This window comes from Dermatophagoides farinae, chromosome 7 (genome assembly GCF_024713945.1).
Source record: "Dermatophagoides farinae isolate YC_2012a chromosome 7, ASM2471394v1, whole genome shotgun sequence".
NCBI classification, from domain to species: Eukaryota; Metazoa; Arthropoda; class Arachnida; order Sarcoptiformes; family Pyroglyphidae; genus Dermatophagoides; species Dermatophagoides farinae.
This window is the reverse complement of record NC_134683.1, coordinates 4465286-4490289: the sequence shown is the minus strand read 5'-3', so window position 1 is coordinate 4490289 and position 25004 is coordinate 4465286. Positions and strand designations below refer to the sequence as shown.

Here is a 25004-nt window from a genome sequence, read left to right as displayed (position 1 = left end):
AATTTGAAAGATTCGCGAATCTGATTAAATCCATGATCCACGAGAGAGATTAATTTCCTAATTAATTTTAATAATCGAATGCATATCATTGATACTGATACAGTTGCTGTTATTGAAATTTTTACCATGATAAGATCGGATCAATCAATCAATCAATCAATCAATCAATTCATTCAACAGGTCCACGATGAACAAACAAACAAACAAACAAAAAGATCGATCAATCAATTGATCCACAACACAATGTGAACGGAAATCATTTCATCGACATTCAACCATTTTCAATGAATCAAAAATGATCACGAAAAAAAGATTTTGCTTTTTCCCTTCTTTGTATGTCCTTTTTTCAAGAATTTTTGTTTTTTTTTCGTTCCTCATTTATTTCTATCTTCACCATCATTATATAATTTAGATTTGCAGAAATAAAAAAAAACCTTCGGCTTTGAATGAATGAACGAACGGACGAACGAAAAAAAAACGTGATGATCCAAACAACAATATGAACAACGACTGAAAGAAAATTTCACTTTCTCATTTGGACGAATTATCATTATCAGCCAACCAACCAACCAACCAACCACTATATAGCGACCACCGACAATTATTATCATTTTACAGATACTATATACACAGACACATGTGATGATCGTTTTTTTTTTGGATCATGGACCATAATATTGTCATCCATACACGCAATGATGATAATAATAATAATGATGATGGCGATGGACATTTATTCAATGTGCGAAAAGTTTTGTTTTGTTTTGTCAAACAAAACAAAATTTTGCTGCCATTTTTAAATATTATATTCAAATTTTAATATATTGAAAATGAATTGTGTAATTTCATCATCATCACCAACAACAACTAGAAAGAAGAAAAAATCATTATCGTGGATCATCATTATTATCATTATAACCAGCCAGCCAGCTAAACCATCGTGATGATGATGATGATTTGAACATTGCTTCTTTACTCATTATTTTATATTACACATCCGACAACAACAACAACAACAACAACGAAGACGACGATGATGACGAATGTCACAATCACAGACATATCTCATCAATTGTCACATTCATTTCTTCAACAACAACAACAACAAAAATGCTGTCATTTTATTAATGATGGATCATCCAGCCAGCCAGCCAGCCAAATTTTCAAGTAAGAAAGAAAAAAAATTTCACTTTTTTTCCACTAAATAATTTCCACTCTATGTGTCCGGATTTCTATATAAGTGTGTGTGTGTTTGAAAACGAAAAATCGAAATCGAAAACAAATTCATCACAATGGTTGTTTTGACACTAAGCTAAGACACTGAATTCAATGACATTTAATTCGAATGAATGAAAAGAAAAAGCCATTATTAATAGTATGATGATTTGAGAAAAAATGAATGAATGAATGACGATGAAAATAATTATGATGACAATATTAAATTGAGTGAAAAAAAAAATTGAAAGCAAAAGAGAAAATTTGTGAGACAATGACGATGAAATTTTTGATTCAGAGACCACAAGGTCTACTTTTTGAATTGTCGATGTCGATGTCGATGTTGATGTGTGTGTGTGTGTGTGTGTGTACACGTTTTAATTATTTGAGATGGTATAATCATTGATCATTGTGGAATTTCGTTATTTATCGATTAACTTGAAAGTGATTGATCTTTTCTTGTCATCATTATCATCATCTTTATCCATTAGCGTTTTGATTATTATGCAATCGATAGCCACGATTATCATCAATTGAATTAAAAATGTTGATGATCGAGCAAAGAAATTCAATTCAATTATCTAATTGTAACGAATTTTTTATTCATTTTCTCAGGCTTCTCTGTGTGTGTGTGATAATGGATTTCAATTTTTATATGAAAACAAACAAACAAACAAAAATTCATGCACACGCATCGTTTTTATCTATTTTTTATTTTTCGTTTGTTCCGGTTTCTAAAAATCTCATTGATTGATTGATTGACCCATTGAAAAATTGATTAAAAAATGACCGGAATTGTGTAATTTTTTTTTGTTGTCTGCCCACACAATAGAGAAAGGAAATTGACAAATTTTTTTAATTTTTTTTTTCAAAATAGAAAATTTTATTCATTTTCAAGATCATCACGTGCACGTATGTCACGTATTTTATTTTCTAGCATTATTGTCGTCATAATTTTTTTTTTGTTGTCTTTCTTTCTCTTTGATTTTTATCAGTCACATTTTTTTTATTGTCGTTGTTTCAAATAACATTGAAATTTTTTTTAAAAAAAAAATTTAACATTGAAAACAAGTTGTTGTTGCGGTTGTTGTTGTTGAAATCGAAATGAATCGTTATATTAGTTCCAATTGGAGAACGAGAATTTTTTTTGTTGATTGACAACAGAGTTATTTAATTTTTTATTTTATCACCACACATATCAATGTCAAATGGTCAATTTGTTTTTGTTTTCTGGCCACCGGAAAAAAAATATTGGCCAAAATCGGTAGAAATAAACGAACCAAAAAAAGCGAAAAAACAAAAAAACAAAAAAACAAACTCAATGACAACCACCACCACCACCACCGAGAAAATGAAATAGTCCTTGGAAGTTTTTAATTTTTCATTTTCTGCGATTCATTCATTCATTCATTCAAATTATTCATGCTAATTATAATTATCATTTGCATTTGTTTATTTCGTCAAGCTTCAACGTTTTTTCGTAGTGAGCGCGAAAAAACAAAAACAAAAAACAAAGACAACTCCAAAATGAAAATGATAAAAATTGTCAAAAATAGAATTTTTCTATTCCTTTTTCATTTTAAAATTCATTTTTTTCCGGTCTTTTCTGATGATCAATTTGATTTGGAAAAAAAAAATTTTTTTTCTTGTCCACCATTCTTCATTACAATCAATCAATCAATGATTGTAATGAAATCGCTATCAATCATTTAAATATTTTTCATTTCCTTTCACTGAAACGAATCACTTTCCTCGTTATTGTTTTCACTCGTTCAACCAAGTTGTTCATGTTTTTTTTTTGTACATTGATTTTACACATTGAGTACCACGTAATGATGATGATGATGTGAATTGAAACTTTTATTCACATTTGCATCATTCGTCGAATGTAATATCGATCGTATGTATGTATGTAATCTATGTTTATCTACTACTGTGATGAATCATATCATATCTATGGATGATGATTCACGAACACAGGTCATTCATCTATAGATTTCATTCTAAGAAAAAGGGTATAATTCAAATGTAATAAAGCAAACAAAAAAAACCCAATGTGGGCTTTGTGAATAAGATTTTTTTTTTTATATATTCAAAAAATTTTGCAAGCAACAAAATGAAATCATTTTTTTTTTTGAGGTCACAAGGTTAATTGATTATAATAAATTGTTATTATTAGGTGATATATGACTCAATGAATGAATGAATGAATGAATGGAGATTAATGATGAATAAAAAAGAAACAACCTGTTGATAATTAGTTTTTCAACACATTATGTTTATATACCTAATTATTGTTTGTTTGTTATGTTATAATATACTTGTGTTGCAATTGTGTCATATACACACGGCAACTTGGTTTTTTTTTTATTCAAGAAGGAAAATTTCTGAAATTCATTTTTTTTGAATGCAATTGACTATGTACGTATAATGGGAAGAAATTGAAAATGAAAGAAAAAAACTTTTACAACACACAGCAACTGGTTTTAAAATGGGAAAACACACAAAACCCAAAATTATCCACCAAACAATAATAATCATCAATCGACCAATTGTCGTATCCGATACATGTTTATCGGTTGGTTGCTGTGTTTTTTCTTCCCATCCCACTGTTTCCTTCTTCACTGTTAAGTTGTTTTCGTTTTTGTTTTCGTTTTCATTTAGTTTTCGGTTCGATGATTCTTGTGTTGATATGAAACAAAAACAACAACAACAACACAAACCAGAAAAAAAGTGAATGATTTTTTTTTCTTTTGTTTGATTCAAATTTTTTTTTTTTTTTGATACCATAAATATATGGTTGACAATTTATAAACTGATTGCGTCATTCGATTTGACCGATTGATTGATTATTGTTCATTGGCTATAATCATCATTTTGTATGTGCGCGTGTGTGTTGATTATGGGTATTTTATTTTTTTTTTCTGTATATACACAGAAAAATCATAAACACAACTCAATGTTGAAATAGAAAAAAAAACGTGTTGGCGATGATGATGTGATGGTAGCTTTACCATTTTTGGGGTTATGTATGAGACAATAAAGTTTTAAATCCGTTCACAAATAGGAAGAACAGATGATGATAATGATGATCTACATTTTAATAGGATTCAACTCATATATGTTTCAATGGGAAAAAAAACGAAAATTTAATTTAAAAAAAAAATTCGTTTTTTAGATGTTTTCATTTGTCATCAGATGTTTTGCATCAAAGAAAACTGAATAAAAGTCATCATATATACCACCAACCATTTATGGGCAAAAAATGATTTTGTTTCGTTTGGTTTTTATTATTTTGTTGAAAAAAAAATTTGAAAATATTGGTTCGTGGTCAGCTGAATTCAAATCGAATCGAATTGACGCATGCTCTTTTCATATATTCATTTATCATTTCAAAAATAACAAACAAACAACAACGTTGAAGAAAAAAAGAAAAGAAAAATGATCCAAAAAAAAAAACAAAAATCAACCCAATTGATTCAACAACAATAATCAATTGTCAAAATCTATCCATCTATTTATTTATATATTCAACACAAAACTCAATGGTGATGATGTTGGTGTTGTGGTCACTTTGACCATTCTCATCACGATGATGATAACTTGTTGACCACATACTGATCTGTTATCAATGAATGAAAAAAAAACAACTTGATGATTGATCTTCATCTGAATTTTTTATATATTTATAAATCATCATCAAGTTTGTTTATTTGTTTGTGTGTGTGTGTGTGTGTTTAAATACCAGCAACAAACAAACACAAAATGAATGATCCATCCATCGATGATGTGATATTGATAACATCAAAAATATGTAACTTTTTCAACTTACCACAACCCGATAAACAACAACGAAATTTACTGTTTTTTTTTCTCGGTGTGTGCATCTCTATGATCTAAGATTATATCTGATGTTTGTGTTTGTGTTTTTTTTTTTTTTTTTTGTTGATTATCATCAACTACTACTATATCAAGTATATAATAACAAATGGACAATGCAAAAAAAAAATAAGAGCAAAAACAAAATTGGTTCACAACATCTTCATTTTTTTTTCATCTGTGGAAAAAGTAAGTCAAATTTTTCTTTTCCTTTTTGTTTTCATCAATCTATATGATTTGATCTCAATTTTTTTTTGTTTCCACATTCATAACTCTTTTTTTTTGATCATGATCAATGTTTTTTTTGCCAAAAATATCCGTCTGATTGATAGGTGTGTTTGTGTGGGTGGGTGGATGGATGTTTTTTTTAGTATGTATTCAAATTTTAATTTGAATTTTCTTCAATTTTTCGAATCAAATTCATGGTAACAGGCGATGATGATCATCATCATGATCTGTTGATTTTTATGTAGCCCCAGATCTTTCATCTGAAAAAAATTTTGTAATTTTAGAATTGATTGAAATGTCAATCATGTGATGATGGACAAAATTACAATTTTTACTTTTCTCGCCACTTTTTTTTCATATCTATATCGATTTCATTGACTTTGATTGACAACAATAAGTAGATGGTATGAGAATATGTGTGTATTTATCGATCATATGATGAAGAAACTTCAAGGTAAATATTTCGTTCGATTGATTAATTAATATCGACCAACGATCCATCATCCACTTCATCGTATTCTCGGGATAATCTTTTTTTTTGGAATAATAGAAAAAAAATCGATAAATCGTAGGCGTTGAATTTGAATATCTTTGAATGTCTACAACATTTTGTCAGTATACTGAAAAAAAAATTCAAACCAAAAATGGCCATTTCATTTAAACACACACTCACACACATTTCAATTCAATTTTTTTTTTCTTAAATTTCATCTGCATTTTTGTTTTCACTCTGAATGTTGATGATGATGATGATGATGATAATCTTTTCTATTTCAAAAACAAGAAAATGTGAAAACCACCCTCGGCAAAATTCATAATCATAAGATCATCATCATCATCATCCATGAAACTGAAAATGCAATGCAGAAAAAAAACTAACTATCACCATTGATGACGACAACGTTTGATGAATATACAAGGTGAAAATCAACCAAAAAAAAAAAAAAAAAAAAAAAAAAACAAAAAAAAAATGAGCGAATGAAGATTTGCAATTACAATTTTTGTTTCTCTTGTTTTATCCGGTTGAAACAATGGATTTTCTGATTTTTAGATTTTCACACACACATCAATTTCTGATTTGAAAAAAAGGTAATTTGTAAATTTGGAATTTTTTTCTTCTTCACTCTTTGATCGATTGACAAATCGATGGTCATAATGATGATGGTGGTGATGATGATGATGATGATCGTTGTCGTCGGGTGCAATTCAATTTCTCTCTCTCTCTCTCTCTCTCTCTCTCTCTCTCTCTATTTCACTTTCACATCGATATTTTTACAACGCGTGTATGTAACCTACCTAATGGCCTTCGAATTATTTCCTTTCTTTCAATTCATCATCATGATTTTAAATGATGATGATCAAGCAGTGGCTTCCATAAAATTATGTTGATGATCATGATGATGATGATGTTTTCAACAAATTTCCATATGAATATTTACAACGAAAAACATGCTGAAACTAATGTATACTACAGACTACAGATAAATATTCATCAAGAAAAAAAAATTGTGCTAAAAATATAATAATAACAAACACATGTCATTTATGAACAACAATATCACCACTTTGGTTATTATTTTTTAATCATGAAAAACATCATCATGTAATAAATAAAAGCCCTTTGGTCATTATGGTTGTATTTTCTGTTGCTGTTTTCGTTGTTGATTATGATAAACAATAATACGACCCATTTGTGTGACTTGTGTTAATGCAACGAAAAAATTTACAGAAAATAATGACCAATTTTTCGGTATTATTACCAATGAATAACGTGACCAAATAAGACCGGTTGCTGCTAACGATATTGTTTGGCCGGTTGAAAGATTTTCAACTGGACGTGCCAAATCTGAAAGACCAGCTATAACAAGACCCTAGAACAAAAAAAAATCGAGGAAAATGATTTTCAAAATTTTCATTCAAAATTCAATAAACAAATGCTAACCCATTTGATTGCTGGTGCCCAGAAAAAAACGGTTTTTGGTCCAGCTTCGTGTTCCCAAAGTGGTCGTAATTTTTTCGGCACATAACGATCAACACTACGGATCATTGTACGATATATCATTGATGATGCTGATGCCATTGGTTGAACTTTAACTTTTTCAAATTTCACAATAAACACAAAGACTTTTTAAACAACAATCGATTTATGGATATAGAAAAATAAATTAAAATTGTCACACACTCACACACGTGATGCGATTATCCTGACAATCATAGATGGCTTATTATGAGAAAATTTCGTTTTTTTCGTCAATTTTAATTTTTATAAATCCTAAAAGTAAACTATGCGAGTACACATCAAACACATATACACATGATTTATAAACCACAACAACATCAAGTTCACCTCTCCACACGATCGAAGGATAAAATAAAAATTATATATAACTGTAACGACTATTTACACACGATCATTGCCTATTATGTTAAATTGGCGATTTAAATTTTTGACCGCCAAAAATGCGAAAAACAACCAACAAGGTTTGCATTCATTTTTCATTCAATTTGATTAATAAATCAATCAATTATGTAACCTTGATTTTATCATTATTATCTAATTATTGACCCGGAATCGATATATGTAGAAGAAAAACCCTAATTGAAAATCTTTCAATATGGCAATCTTTCAAATGACATTGAACACACACACATGCACACACATGTCATCTATGTGTGTATGAAATTTATGAATTTGAATGATATCCATCCATTTTTCTCAATTCAATTCATGATCATTGAATGAATGAAATACAATTATTGCATAGACAAAAAAAAATTTGTTTTCTCTCCCCCTTTTTTTCTCATTAATGTTTTCCACTGTCTATTTTCTCCTCGTGTGTGTGTGTGTGTGTTTGTGTTTGTATGTTCATGATCATCATCATTCATTCAACATAAATGCATTTTGAGGATTTAATATAGCCAAAAAGAAAATTTCTGCTTTCAACTTAACAGCCAACAGTCAAACAACATTTTCTAACCAACCATAACAGACAAACACACACACACACATTATTGTGTTGATAGAGTCATTCTCTTTCGAAGAAAAAAAAATTTTCAAAATTCAATTCAATGATGATGATATTGCAGCTGAATGCATATAATGGAAAAAAACTAGCTAGAGAGAAATGAATTGAATTAAAGAAAGAAAAAGAGTTTGTTGTCTTTGAATTTTTACGACGACAACCAACCACCACGACCACCACCACCACCACCAACAACAACAACAACAACATTGACGACGATCATTTTTGTGAAAGTCTTCATTATCGTCGTTGTCGTTGTCGTTTTAGCAGTTGTAGTCGTCATTGCCATCAAATTGTTGATTGCAATAAATATATTTTCGTTCGTTTGTTTGTTTGTTTGGCCAACTTTTTGTTTGTTTGTTTTTTGTTTTATTTTAGATTGCCAAAAAAAAAAAAATTTTTTTTTTTTCACCATTTCATTTGTTTCATTTAGAGTTCGTGTTTATGAATATTGATTGTTTTCGAACATTGTTTTGTTGTTGTTGTTGTTGTTGTATTGATTGGAAAAAAAATTCGATTATGAGAATTTCTCTAAATGATGATCATCATCAACAATTTGATTCAAAAACTAACACGATGTGACAAAAATTGAGAAACGAAAAAAAAACAACAGATTCACAATTGAAATACTTCCGTTTATTTTTCGTTGTTGTTGTTGTTGTTTTTATTGTTTCTCACATGATTATTGTCATCATCATCATCATGTCATGTCACATGACTGTATTATATTTATGTATATGAGTGAGTTAGTGTGTGTGTGTGTTTGTCTGTGTCATGAAAACTAAATTTACTAAACAACTAATTAACTACCGGTGAGGAAGAAGAAGTGAACATTTTTTATTTATTTTTTTTTTTTGACTGCGATAATTAATTACAAAATCATCCATGGCAACATTTTTAAATGTACCATGATGGAATCATAACCGGACCAAACAAAATATCATCATTCCAACAATAACAACAACAACAACAAAACGAATTCCGGAAACAAAACAAAACTGAAAAAAAATGTCATGGATGGCTAATAATGTTGTTGAAAATTTTCAATTTTCTTTTCAACCACGAATTATTACTGTAATGTGTGGAAGCACGGAACAATTTTCACATTCATCACTGGAATCATCATCATCCATTTGTGAATATATTGTGATTATTGCATAATTTAAAGAAAATCAAATCAAATTGTTCGTGCGTGTGTATGTGTGAATTTTTTTTTTACAAATCGAAAAACGAATTAAATTCAAAAAAAAAAATGGCATCCGTTACAATTGTAATGCCAAATAATAATGATACAATTTCCTGTTCACCGGGTCCACCTCCTGCATATGAACCATCTGATGATAATAATAACCGGAACGACAACTACAACCGGAACTTCAACAACACCAACAACAACAACAACTACATTAACCAATAGTGGTCAAAATAGTCGACGTAATCGTAGTAGTAGCAGTAGTAATAATAATAATAATAATAATTTCGATTGTCAATGTCTCCAAGACATCAACAACAGCAACAACAAATTTATCACCACCATCATCGATTATTTCATCATTATAACCATCACAATCGTTCACCATCTCCAACATTATCATCATCATCATCATCAGCGGCGGCGGCAGCGGCAACAGCGAATGAAAAAAGTCCATTTTTAATAGTGAAAATTTTATTATTTTCATTAATGACCATTGATTTTGCAATGAATACCATTGGTTTAGCCGTCATTATTGTGATTGTAAAAAATCATTATAATAATTTTATCGTTGAAAGATCATTTATAATACGTTCAGAATTGGTGGCTGCTGCTTCTCCAGCTCATACTAATCATCATGTAAATCCTTTTTCATCTTCACATCATCATCATCAACAGTCGTTACCATTGATGGGTAATGGTGATATACCAACGGGTGATTTTCTTTCATCATCATCAGCTAATCAACAATCTGAATGGTCTCTATTACTACCTCTGTTACCATCATTTATATTTGCTGAAATTCTTACATTAATAGGAATGTTTGGTGTATTTTGTGATTTATTTAGTTTTACAATGACATATGCTATACTTAAATTGATCACATCATTATGTTATCCATCAATGGCATCGGTTGCCGCAGTTGCTGCAATGGCATCAGCCACATCTTCATCTGCGTCATCGCCATCATCATTATTATTCAACTCAGCGTTTCCACTGAATCCGATAAATTTGTCCACTACAACGACAATGGCACCTTCGTTAGTTCCAATTGTATTACCATTTCCGGTGAATGACAACGATGATGATGATGATGGTACGAATGTGACAAGAACTACTAACATGACCATTACCAACACTAAAACAACGACGATAAAACCTACAGCTCATATATTTTATGATCTTCAATCCAATATTCGTCATCGTCGTGTTCTTCATGGTGGTATTGGTGATTTGTCATTAAAATCGTTGCCATTAATCATCAATAAAAGTGATATTTCCATTAATTCTTCTGATGATGTTGTGGATCAAGAATTGATTGATCAAAAAACCATAACAACAACGCCATTACCTATTAGTGCGAATAATGATGAAGATGATGATGATGATGATGATCGTCGATTTACAACATCAAAACCTGCAAATGAACAAAATGATACAAAGATCGTTGGTGGTGGTGGAAAGAATCAATTAAATAATAATCCTGGATGGCTAAAAACATATGAAATGATGTTGAACAATAATAAAGATTTACGACAAATGAAAAAAAGTGATCGTTTAGCTAAATTGAAAGCACGTGAGAAACAGATTCGTAATCGGTTATTACGATTGGAAACAATCGATACTAAAAATGGATATGAATCGAACAAACAAAATGACACCAATCCTCAAGCTTTATCACCACAACCATTGATATTTGATGGCCATCATTATCATCAACATTATCGTTATCGTCAGCCACAACCATCAATGTTAACAGTGACAAATAATCTTCTCAATCAACAACAACAACAACAGCGGTCAATGGCCACAATGAATAATCCACATTATCGTCTATTATCATCATCACCAATAGATTCATCACATCAGCAACAACAAACAAATTATTATTCATCAAATCATATTAAATATCATCATCGTGTTTGGGATGCATTATTAGTTACATTCGAAGTTATATTTGCTGTTGCATTTGCATTTAATTTACTAAGTCATAAACGTGGTGCTGCTACTGGTACTAATCATCGACAACAAACATCCGGTGGTCTATTTGAAGATGGATATTTTCTTGATCCAATCGTTTGGGATGATATTGATGTCGAAAATAATGGTGATATATCTAATACTGGTTCATCATCATTAACTCAACAACAACGTAGACTTCGTGGTCATATTCGTAATAGTGGACATTATCGAAATGGAAATGGTCGTCAACATTACCATAATTATTCATCATCATCCACAAATTTTTGGCCATATTCACCATTAGCAACAAGCATTGATGCATTCTATTTTGCATATTTCCGTTTACCACCACCGCCTCCATCATATTTTTGTCAACGTAATATATCGGCATTATCATCAACATCAACTACGACGATGACAACGACAACAACAACGAGACCAACAGCTGCTGTTCCAGGAACAGTAACAACAATGTGTGTGGCATTTCTTCTTCTTCTGACAACCAACAACAACAATTGAATCCATCGACAGTTTTGAATCAAAATTTACCACCATCATCATCAACAGCAACATCGTCGAACAATAGCCATAGTAATAACGATCGTCGATCAAGGAACAACAGCAACAATAATCGTCGTCATAGCCGACATTCTCGACACCATCATCATCATCATCATCACCATCATCAACACCAGCATCATCATAATCAGTCAGCACATCGCAATAATCATAATAATAATAATAATAATAGCCACCATACACATCATCATCATAATAATCATCACCTGGCTGCTGTACGTTCAATTTTGAATGTTGGGCCAAATATTCGTCGCTGTTTAACACCAAATTGGCTATTGGATCGTCATAGTAGTAATAATAATGTACGACGTAGAATGATGATGATGATGCAAATATCAAATAATCAGCAATCATCATCATCATCATCATCAATAAATGAACAACAACGCACAACAACAACAGCAATATCACAAACACCACCACCACAATATGAAGATATTGATAATGATAATCCAATTGATTTTATCATGATACCGCCATCCATGACCGAATCGATAGGAATTATGATGAATCAACAAATGAATGAAAATGTCACATCTATTGTCACTGATTCAGCAACAGTAACATCTGTTGAATCAACAGCTGTTGCATCGGCTGCTGCTGAAAGGATTGTATTACAAGTAATAAATGATAATGACCATACAAATAGCAACACAATCGACGATGATGATGATAATCTACAAATAAATAATGATGACGATCCGCCAATACTTCCGACAATAATTGAAGTTATTGTCGATGATGATTGTGATGATGATGATGATGAAGTGGTGGTAATGGAACGAGAAGAAAAAGAAGACGATGTTCATGATGATGATGATGATGATGAGGATGAAGACCTTGATGATTACGAACAATCATCAAGTATTGATCAACAACAACAACAACAACGACAAGATTATAGGGACAACAACAATAGTGGGATTGTCATTGAAATAAAAAATTTCAATGACAATTGTACATTATCGTCAAGACAAAATGATCATAGCGACAACGACGACGACAACAGTAAAAATTTTATTGAATCTGGTCAAAATGTAAATGATGATCATGTTGATAAACAAATTGTCGATACACAAGTTTGATTTGTAGATTGTTGTTAAATGCAAAATTCAATTCAATAACATTTTTTGTTTTGTTTTGTTGTTTTTTGCCAAATACACGTATGTTTGTGTCAATAATTGGATCTTATTTTGGATCGATCCATGTTTTTTTTGTGTTTGTATTCATTTTGACACTTGTATGATGATAATACAATGTTATGTAATCCCTTATTATTATTAGCAGAAGCATCAAAAAAAAATGTCAATAAATGTAAATGTCATTGAATTGTGTTGATCGATCGATTGATCGATTGATTGATTGATTGATTTTGGGGCCCACCAACGATGATTTATTGACCTAAATATAGATTGATTCTACATGTCCACATTTTTTTTTCTCAATTCTCACTGTTTTGTTTTGTTTTGTTGCCATTTCTGTAAATAATTTTTTTTGTTTGTTTGAAGAAAGTGATAATTATGGAAAATAAAAACGAAATAATCATAATCAATGAAAATTTTTTTTTCTTTCATTGTTGGATCATCACCACTCAGGCTGATCTTATCAACGATGATCAAATCAAATCAGAAACAAAAAACATCGACGATAATTGTGGATTCGAAAAAAAAAGTTTAGATTAATCACATCATTGTTTTTAAATTTTAAAAAACCAAATCCTCTATCATTTTCCATCATCGTCATGAAATTTTGTTTTTTTTTTGCCGTCCAATCCACCTACGGTTATCCATAAAACACACACACACAGACAGACAATTAAATTGGCTGACAAAACAAAAAATTTTTTGCTCCACTTTTTTTTGGAAGATGATGGCGATAATATTCGGGTTTGGTCATGATTTCATTTTATTTTTTTTTCTCCAACAACAGAATCCTGATGTTCAAGTTTTAGAGGAAAAAAAAATTTTTTAATGTCTAAACTGACCAATGATTTTCCATGATGATGATTATGATGATCAAGTTTTGTTGTTTTGTTTTGTTTGATTTTTTTTAAAAAGAAAACTTTTTTTTTATTCGTTGTCCGGACAACGACTTGCTGATTTAATGACTGACTGAATGACTGACTGACCATTGTGGAGAGATAGAAGAAATAAATTAACCCGAAACACAGTAACAATACCTTGGCCAAATTTTATTTTTGTTTTTAGTACGGTTAATTTATCTTTTTTCACCTAGATATCTGACCAAGTGAAGGTCGACACTTTTTTTTCGTTGCTGTTTTAAATCATTATAATAAATCAATTTAAATGCGCATACTCTCTCTCGGCAAGAACGGTAATTTTTTAATTGCCATTTTCGTTGTTGAACATTCATTCAATTCTGGTCATCATCATTGTCGATTTGACAAGATTTACATGATAATGATGATGAATTCATCACAACTTCAACAACTACAGAAAAATGGTCATCGATCTAATGATAGAAATATTGAAAATGAATTAAAATTGGCACGAAAATCACAATCGAAACGGAAATCTGAAATGATGATTAATCAATATCATCGTCATCATCCATCGAAAATGATGAATAAATTAGAACAATGTTGTTGCAATAATCTACAGATATTCAAATATATTCTCATTATATTAGCGATAATTGGATCATTATTCGGTTCGATTTTGTTGACCATAGCCGGTGATCCACCATATAATCAAGGCGCCATTTATCAATATAGTGATCTGATGCGTTTGATTATCGGCATGCATCAAAATCTATTGGATTTGCAATCAATGAAACGAATGAACGACCATAATAATGCAAAACAATCAACACCGACAACAGCAGCAGCATTTGTTCCATCATCAATGATGATTGAAAAACGTGATACACGTACAAAATTGAATGAAATATTTCATTTCGAACTTTTACATGATTTAGCTAGATCTGGACAAGAAAATCTCAAACGATTTAATGAGAATCAATTCGGTAGATTTCTACAGCAATGGCTTCCAATGAAACATACAGATTTTCAATCACAGAATCCAATATTGGATGATGCAAATTTTTATTGGAATAATTATTCCACGTTTCAAATTGCATTCATTACATTATTATTATTATCCAATTCACTGCTGTTATTGACGTGGATATTTTTTAAAATATTGAAAAATTTCCAAAAATCTCGTTATAAACAAAATCGAATCGTTGATGATAATAAAGTGGTTGCTGCCGATCAGCTACGAATGGAACGAAAACAATTTATGAATGAACAATTGGAAAATGTGCGAAAATTTCGCCATTTTCGTCAAACACATGTAAAACATCGTATGGTATTGATTACGTTGTTGTTTCAGCTTGCTTTGATCATCATTCTATTATGTCGACCAAATATTTTCGTCATTGTTATACATCAGGTTAGTTTTTTGTTATTATCAATGGGTTGTTTAGCAAGCACATCGATTTCGTGTTCATCATCAATGGTGAAATCGAAATCAGCCATTGATGGTTGTGGAATGACAATTGATGAAAAATCGCCATCTATTAACAGTGGTGGTAGTGGTATAAAAATCGATGGTAAAATTCCAACCGTTTCCAGTGGAACAACCCAGATTCCAGATGTATCGGTGCAATCACCATCGATGGTGAAAATACCATCATCGAAACATAAAAAACATCGACGACAACGATCACCGCCATCGCGACCAGTACAATCACCATTGAATGAACGTCGTGTGAAAAATGAAACAATCATCGGTTCTAATCTTCAAAATCACGATGATAAATATCCGGATGATAAAAATCCATTTGAAATTTCGATGAAAAATCCGATAAAAATTGTTAAAATAAAAAATCCAATAGAAAAATTAGAAATTCAAAGTCCAATCAATGATATATCGATACCCGAAACGAGCGCTGTATCGATTCCGAATTTCAATGTGGAAAATGTAGAATTTCCTAAAATCAGTCTAATCAAAAATTCTGATAATGTTACCACCATTGACACTGGAACATTTGATTCTTCATCCACAAAAAATCCGATTGAATCACCCACATTGAAAGATCTACTTGAGGTAAAATTGCCAAAAATGGATCAGATTAACATATCGCTGCCTAATATTTCAGCCACAAATCCCATTATTGACATTTCATCATCATCATCATTGGGCCAATCTAATCCAATCGATGATAATTCAATTGAAATAAAATCTCCGAAAATAAAACCATTGAATATTTCATCATCATCAGATGATAAAAATCCTGATATGACAATTATATCGATAAAAAATCCCTTTGATGATGATCATGGTGATCATGATGATCGAAACCACCACCACCACCACCAACATGATCACGATAATCATTTCGATGACGATGATGAAATAAATAATGATAATAATAATATGAGACGACGACTACGACATTCATCGAAACAACAACAACAACAAAATCAAACTAACAAATTGATTGAATCAATTGTTAACGAAATTGACCAAGATGTTGAAGATGATGATGATGAAGAAATGGAACCAATATGTTCAGTATGTTCAAATGTTAATTCACCAACAACAACAATTTTATCATCACGATTTTATTGAATGACATTTACAATTGAAATTTTTGAACTGTTTCAAAAAAAACAAAATTTTTTTTTTGTATTTTTCATAAATGAATTCCGTGTGTTTGGTTAATGTGTTTGCATAACAACAACAAAAAAAATATTGGTTTAGTGATCGTTGTCGTTGTTAGAATTAATACAAATATATCAATCTTCAATGTCCTGATTAAAAATAGAATCGCTGAATTTGTTTTTTCGACCGTCAAATGTTTTTCTCCATTCATCCATTGATGATGATGATGATTTAAATCAAAATTATTGATTTTTTAAAAAATTTCGAAATATTTTGGTTTTCATGTGGTAAAGTTTTGTGTGTTTGTAATGATGATGATACCACGGTAACCAAAATGGAAGAAAAACAAAACAAACATAAATTTTAAATGATGATTATATAAGGCCAATCATTAAGCGCCGTCTCCCGTTTTGAATCATTTGTTTTTGTATGTGGTACCTGGCTTTTCGTGGTGGATATTTTCGGCATGAAATTGAGTGAAGAAAAAAAAATCGATCCAGGTTCTGCCAGCCAAACAACACAAATGAAAATGAAATGAGGCCACAATGTTTTTTTTCTTCTTCCATTAATGACAATCATTCATTCATTTTTTTGTTGAAAATTCAAGAGAATTTTTTTTCCAAATTTCATCATCCAATTGATGGCAGGGCGAAAAAGAAGCATACCGGGGAATGGCCAGAATTTTTTTTGTTTCATATTCTTTTTCACCTTGGTTATATTAATAGTAATGGAAATGTTCAGGGCGTATCACAAGATGAACGCGTCACGAAAAAAAAACATGCCAAATCGATCCATATGAACTAAAATGAAAAAAAATGGAAATTGTTCACATTGGTAGTAATGTTCATTCAGTGTTACTCACTTGATAGTTTATAATTCATTTTGTAGTCACTCGTTACGTTTTGCAATTGGATCAAAAGAAAAAAAAATGTCCATCATTTATAAATCATTATCAATAGCTTGGCGAAGATTTTGTCGTCGTTGGAATCGTAAAAATTCCTATTCCAAATCATCACCATCATCAACGATGGCGAAAATGCCCAAATTACCCGATTTATCACCACGTTTACGATTGATATTCATCATTGTTGCATTCATATTCTTAGCTATTGCTGCATTCATTTTAATGTTGGTCATCCTGACCACACATAATGATGAATTAGGACATGCGGATCAACCAACACAAGACGTTTCTTCACAATGGTTATGGCGATTGAAATCAATGCTCAATAATCATCGAACCATTGTCATCTTTCTATCGGCAACATTTGCATTATTTCAATTGATGGCCATTGGTGCGGCTATATTCAATTGGTCCATTGTATTGTTTTCCTATGTTATCATTACAGGCATATTTGGTACGATTATCGGTGTCGTCGGTATTGTTGGCATTATATTCACTTGTATATTGATGAGACATGATAATCATCATGATCATACGATTACAATAACCATTGGCATTGTCATTTCATTCGTATTTATATTCTATTTGATGACCATACTGGGCCTACGTTTAATGGAATATTTTAGAAGACGGAAAATTATTACTAAAAATAATCAAATGGATAAATCAATAAGAAACTTACGATTAAATCGTAATGATGGTCAAGGCCTTAACAATAATAATAATAATCATTATTATTATGATCAAAATAGCCGTAGGCCATCATCATTATATCGTTCAATAAATTCATTATCAATTAATGATCAACGACAATTACGTGATCAAATTAAAAATGATATCAATATTAATATCGATCTTGATGATGATGACGATGATAGTGATGATCAGAATGATAATTATGATGACGATGATGATGAACAAAATCAAATGACAAAGATATCATTATTATCATCATCAAATTGTCAGATTATCAACAACAACAACAACAACAATTGTATTCGGTGAAAATTGAATTAAATTATTGTTGACATTGATAATGATGAATGATGTGTAGTGAATTATTTTTTTTTTCATTTTTTTCTGTTTTTTTTTGTTGCAATCAAAATTTGAATGAATTAATGATGATGATGATGATGATGATTATATATCAATCAGATAAATGAATGAATGAATGAATGAATAAAAATCAATAAATCATTTATGACATATATGATGATGATGATTAAAATATTTAGATGAATATTGTAATGAATCTAGATACAATTCGTGAAAATCGTGCATGATGTCCATAACGTTCTGATTTTCCATCTTTACAAACAAATCATTATCATTTATACTTATCCACTTATCGTTCAAATTCATTCTTTGATCTTCACCATCGATTTGTATCATACAATTCGAATAATCATTACATTTTTTACATTCATTCCTCATCGACGGTTGCAGCAGCAGCAGTCATTCAGAATTGGATTGTTGATCTTCATTGCCATTATCAGCATCCACATAATCTTCTGATTCTTCCGGTGATGGTTTTGGTTTATGAAATTCTTTTGTCAACTGTTCAAGATCACGTTTATCAACTAGATCCAATAAATCGATACGACCATGCATTGACATTGCTGATCGTAATAAACTCCATACCGATACCGAGGTAATATTATCTCTATTCAGATCGACCATATCTTTGATAGAATCAGCACCAGCAGTTTGTAGATTCAATACCGAAAGCAAATGTTCGGCAGCTTCTTCACCGAAACCCATCATCATACATGATATGGCTAAATTATATCTAGCACGAATATAGCCTGGATAACGAATCAATGCTTCACGATATGCAGACATTGATTCTTCAGCACGGCCACCATTGGCTAATGAAGCACCATATCGATTCCATAATGCATAATCATCTGGTAATGAATCCAATGCCAAACGAAAACAATCAATAGCTTTTTCATATTCACCGGACAAATTATGCAAAACACCGAGGCCACATTGAACATCTGGATCTGGTTGTTCATCAGATGATAATCGAGCAGCTTCAAGAAAATTTTGTCGAACTGAATCAAATAATCCGTTAGAAAATGGATTTCCTACACGTACAGTTTTTTGCATCCATCGTTTCGATAATGGTGTGGGGCCTAGATATGGTTCATCCTCAGATTCTTTGTTCATTAGATCACGATATTTTGGATGATTATTAAGCCATTCTTGTAGTGCATTACATGCCTCGGTTGTCATTGATTCATTTGTAAAACTCGTGGCTAAATACATCAATGATTCTCGTATGATTTGTTCATCTTTTGGTTGTAATGATAGACAACGTTTAAATGCTGCAATTGATTTATGATCATTTTCATTTTTGGCATTAGCAATGCCCAACAAACGCCATGCATCCACATTTTCTGGTTGTTGTTGTACGGCAGCTTCAAACAACAAGACAGCAGCTGACAGATCACCTTGATTCATACGTTGTTTACCTTGTTCAATATAATCAGGTAATATCGTTTTTTCTACTTGTGCTGCTGGTTGTGATTGTTTCACCAAAATGAATGGATTATTTCAATCAATTTATAATAATAACGATGATCAGATTTCAACAAGTTTTCCAATGGTTCAAGAATCTGTACGACGTTTGTATCGACATCAGCCAATAAATCCGTGCCACTACCAATTATATCATTTGAATGCCATTCTTCAGCCAATTTCATCCAGAATTCCATATCATCGAATTGATTTTCATAGAAAAAATTTTCACCAGTTTTAACTTCATCTCCACCTAGTTTCATTGATGGCTGTTCTACCGGTTGTTGTCGTTGTTGAGAAGATTCTTCTCGTGAAATTCTATCTGGTTCCAATTTAGATCCAATTACAGTCGATTGAAATGCTGATGGTGATGATGGAACTTGATTTTCACCAATAGTTTGATTATTATTATTGCCAAGTAACATATTGATCAAACGACTTTCTTGGTCAGATACTAAATCATTTAGATTAACATCACTAATTGTCGATTGTGATGTGTGTGTTCCAAAATCATTACGTATAATTGGACGTAAAAATGGTAGAAATGATTGCGGTTGTTGTTGTTGCTGGTGTTGTGGAAAAAATTCATCAACATTATCCACTGGTTGGTTACGATAATCATCATTCATTATTGATTGCCGTTGATCTGTTTGTAATTGATGTGCTTTTTCATTCAAATCCCAACTACCATCAACACTATTTTGATCTGTTGATGATGATTCAACAACATTCGAGGTTTTTATTGCTGTAGTGGCTGATGATTCATCATTATTATTTAGCTCTAATTTTCGTAAATATTCATCAGCCCAATCTACATTCAATTCCGGTAGCTTATTATTATTTTCATTCATTGACAAACTTTGTTGTTGTTGTTGTTGATCATCATAAATTAGATTCTGTGAAAATTCATTCCAAAATGGATCTTGATCAGTTTTCATTAATGAACGAATAGAATCTGGTGGTTCATGTTGATCATCATTCATCATCAATTTGGATTCCATACGATTCATTTCTTCTAACAATGATTCCATATTGAATGCTGACGATTCTAATGGATCACCACCATTTGTATTTAACAATAATGATTCAACAGCCGATGACAATGGATTATCCGATTGTTGTTGTTGTTGTTGTGTGCCATTATTATCAACAAATGTCAATGATTCATTCATCATTGATGGAACATTGTTAATAGCCGATGATGCTGGTGATGATGATGATGATGTAAGCTGGCGAGCCAGATCAATCATTGGATTTGTTTGGCCACATTCATTACTTTCTAACATTGATTGAAATGACATTTTTGCTGTTGTTTTTATTGCTTTTTTTTGATGAAAACAAAAAATCAATCAATCAATAAATCAAAATATGAAATTCAGTTTCGATTCGATTTGGATCAATAAATCTATTTTTTTAACAAAAAACAAGAAAAAAATTTCATTAATTTCGATACTTTTTTAAAGAATTTCACATACTTTTGTGATTACAAGATCCAATCAATCAATTATCGAAGACTGAAAAAAAATGATTTAGAAAACCAGCGGATGATCGAAATGATGCAATGCAATAAACGAAATATATGTAAAGATTTTCAATATTTAAATCTTTTTCATTTTGAGAGTGTTGAATTGGTTTTTATTTTCTATCAAATATCGATTGTGTTGAACAATGAAATGACGATAAAAAAAAACAACGTAGCAAAACAACAAACACACACACACATTCATCGACCCGAACATCAACACCAGAAACAAAAAACAAAAAAAAAATTTTCCAGCTACAAACGACGACAGAAAATGATTATCATCGAATCATATATCGTTGTTGTTGTTGTTGCTGATGATGATGATCAAACCGATCTATGATGATGGCAATGAAGACGACGACAACGACAACAACCAGCCAACCAACAATCCAATGTAGCTCTCTCTCTATATGGATGCTAACACGAAGATGAAAATGATGCGGCTGATGATAATGATTGACACATCACACACACACAACGAAAGAGAGATACACTGAAAACGACGACGACGATGAAGGAAAATATTAAAAATTCACCACCACTTGCCACTTCTTTTTTATCGTCTTCGTTGTCTTCTTAACAAGACAACCAACAGCCACACATTCGAAAAAATGTACGAACGGAAAAAAAGGTTCAGTTTCGAAATAAATTTTCTTTTGCTTCGCTTCAATTATTCGTAAAGTTATAGTTAGAGACACACACACACACACACAAAAACTAAACGTTTGTTGTTGTTGTTGCTCGTATGATTTTAACATTAACCGAACGTTTGCCAAATTCGTACGGTTATATTTTACCTATTAATAAATGGGCAAAAAAAACACGTTTATAGCGATAAGAAAAAAAATCTTAGGAATGAAATATTCAAATGAGATGGATGGTTAAATTTTGTGTTTAGTGTGTGTGTGTTTGTGTGATAATAAATAAACCATCAACAACAACAACAACAACAAAGAATAAATTGATGTGACGCGCAATGAACAACTATATTGTGTGGAAATAGTCGTCGTCGATTTTTTTTTGTTTTGTTTTCGAATTTATTTTTAAAAGAAATTAGAAAAAAAATCAAGTTTTTATTTTACATTGATTGATTGATTAAAATCAACAATTTGTTTCTCTCGTTTTATTTGTATTTGCTGTCTATTCTGCATTTCCCGTGATAATTCATCATCTGATTTGATTAATTCATTTTCAAGTAGATAACGTTTAAACACAGAATTCCAATCATCATGTTGATTATGGCGAATATCGTGTAAAATTGTCAAAAATAATGACCATGATATTACACCATGAAATTTATTCCAAACAATATGTTCCGTTGTTGGTAATCGACGCACCATTATCCTTTGTGATGATGATTTTTGATATTGTAGACGATTAATTCGATTAAATACTGGATCACGTAGACTACGTGAATTATGACAAGGTATGGCGAATATATTACGTTCATCCAATAATTCAGACATTGTCAATGGTATTTTTGCATTCGGCGTAAAGTAGATTAATTTTTCATCCGATTCCAATACATTCACTGGTTTTGCAACATGATGAATGGTGTATTGATATTGTTTCGGGTCATTCCACCAGCTCATAAAAGTGTGAACAATTTTATCGAAACGACTATTTTTTAAACCATGGTGACTACTGCGAACAAATTCAATTCGAAATGGATTGATATGGTGATATTTATTGACGGCTAATAAATTTCGCACATCATTCAATATTTTTCGGGTATGAAAAAAATCCTGGTCCATTGCGTAATCCAAATCGATCAATACACGTGGTGTTGATGGACAATACATAGCTTGGCTCGTTAATCGACGATCATAAAGATGTGATAACGATGAACGTTTCATTTTTGTAAATAAACAATTATGCCATAGACCGTATGCAAGTTCATTCTGGTCGGACCAAATTCCTGATCGTAAATTATCATCACCATCATCAGCATGTTGATCTTGTTTACGACGTTGACGTATCTGGGATCGATTTAATCGACGAAGAAATTTTTCATACAATTGACAACGATTATTGATAAAATATTTCAATAATTGATCATCATCATCATTTTGTGTGGATAAAATTTCAAAAATTTCTTCAGATTTCAGATGAAATTTTTCCCTAGTCGATTCGTATTGATCAAATTCCTCGTTATTTAAATTATTTTTATACATTCCATAATCGAAACGTTCCAATATAGTTGCCACACGTTGTTGTAATTCATTCATTGATTTATATTGCACATTTCTAGATGGAAGTAATTTCCGTTTGAATAATTCATCAACATATAATTTAATTCGTTGATCATGATTTTTATATTCTTCATTATGACTTTTCGATGACAATGAACTAATCAATAAATGATTGCTGAGAATTTTATCAGCTTTTCGGTGATGATGATGAGATTTTTTCATAAAAATCACCAAATTAGACAATTTTTTAAACATTGTTTTTTCAAATAAAATAAAAATTTTTGAAAATTAAACCAAAAAAAAAAAAAAACAACACATGAGTGTTTTGGCTATTCAACAATATTCAAATCATACGGTCGAAATAGTCGATTTCGAATTGTTGAATTTAATCCACCAACAATAGATGGCAGTGTAGCAGCAGTGGTTGTTGTGCATTGATGTTGAGTATCAATTATCCATAATTTCCTTCTTCAATCATGATCAAAATCAAAATCTTTTACCATCATCGTCATATGAACCCCAAGAAAACAATGAAAAAACTTGAATTCTATTTTCATAAAGAGAAAAAAAACATATGTTTACATTCCCAAACGACGACGACGACGACGATGACGATGACGATCATCAAATCAGCAACAACAGAAAAAAAAACAAATGACTAGGACCCTTGATTATGTATCAAGTGTCAAGTATTTTTTTTCTGTTCATCATAATAATTCTTTGTTTATAGTAACAAGTAGTTTTTTTTGTTAATGTATCCATATCGCACAACAGTACACCATCATCATCATCAGACATGTTTATATCATAACGTGATTCAAAAATTCGAATGTTCAAGTTTTCGAATATGAAACATGTGCATTACTTCACACACACACACACATTGTGAAAAGGTTTTTTTTTACTCGAGAAAAACATCAAATCGAATCATCATATATTCATCAAGTATCCATTAATCATAAATATATGAAACATCAACAACCAAATGAAAACAAAAACCGATCTATATATCGGACCAAATTTTTGGTTCATCTAATAATAATAATAATAATAACGATTTGTCATCATGCTCCACACCCTCTCCAAATATAATGTGTCATATATGTGTAGTCAACACCGAATGGTTTTGTCATCATCATCATCATCATCAGTAA

At 31.0% G+C, this 25004-nt stretch overlaps 5 protein-coding genes across 5 annotated transcripts; 2 read left to right on the top strand and 3 right to left on the bottom strand.

The window, feature by feature from the left end:
- Positions 1 to 6446: 6446 nt before the first annotated feature.
- LOC124496370 (mitochondrial pyruvate carrier 2) lies at positions 6447 to 7753 on the bottom strand. The gene is made up of 2 exons (XM_047059884.2): positions 7265 to 7753; positions 6447 to 7193 (listed from the first exon to the last, which is right to left on the bottom strand). Exons 1-2 carry the CDS (start codon positions 7400 to 7402, stop codon positions 6951 to 6953), a joined length of 381 nt encoding a protein of 126 aa, XP_046915840.1. The 5' UTR covers positions 7403 to 7753; the 3' UTR covers positions 6447 to 6950.
- Positions 7754 to 9834: 2081 nt separating this feature from the next.
- LOC124496749 (uncharacterized) lies at positions 9835 to 13630 on the top strand. Its single transcript, XM_047060309.2, has one exon. It carries the CDS (start codon positions 9835 to 9837, stop codon positions 12016 to 12018), a length of 2184 nt encoding a protein of 727 aa, XP_046916265.2. The 3' UTR covers positions 12019 to 13630.
- Positions 13631 to 14384: 754 nt separating this feature from the next.
- Positions 14385 to 16878, top strand: LOC124496750 (uncharacterized). The gene has a single exon (XM_075733022.1). The coding sequence runs from the start codon at positions 14385 to 14387 to the stop codon at positions 16671 to 16673; it is 2289 nt and encodes a 762-aa protein (XP_075589137.1). The 3' UTR covers positions 16674 to 16878.
- Positions 16651 to 21434, bottom strand: Pex5 (peroxisomal biogenesis factor 5). The gene is given in 4 exon segments (XM_075733021.1): positions 16651 to 17506; positions 17569 to 18213; positions 18293 to 20171; positions 20174 to 21434. Coding segments are annotated over 2 exon segments (2367 nt in total). The 3' UTR covers positions 16651 to 17506; positions 17569 to 18213; positions 18293 to 19065.
- A 519-nt stretch (positions 21435 to 21953) lies between these two features.
- LOC124496421 (uncharacterized) lies at positions 21954 to 24097 on the bottom strand. Its single transcript, XM_075733023.1, has 2 exons — positions 23454 to 24097; positions 21954 to 23189 (listed from the first exon to the last, which is right to left on the bottom strand). Exons 1-2 carry the CDS (start codon positions 24070 to 24072, stop codon positions 22732 to 22734), a joined length of 1077 nt encoding a protein of 358 aa, XP_075589138.1. The 5' UTR covers positions 24073 to 24097; the 3' UTR covers positions 21954 to 22731.
- Positions 24098 to 25004: the final 907 nt, after the last annotated feature.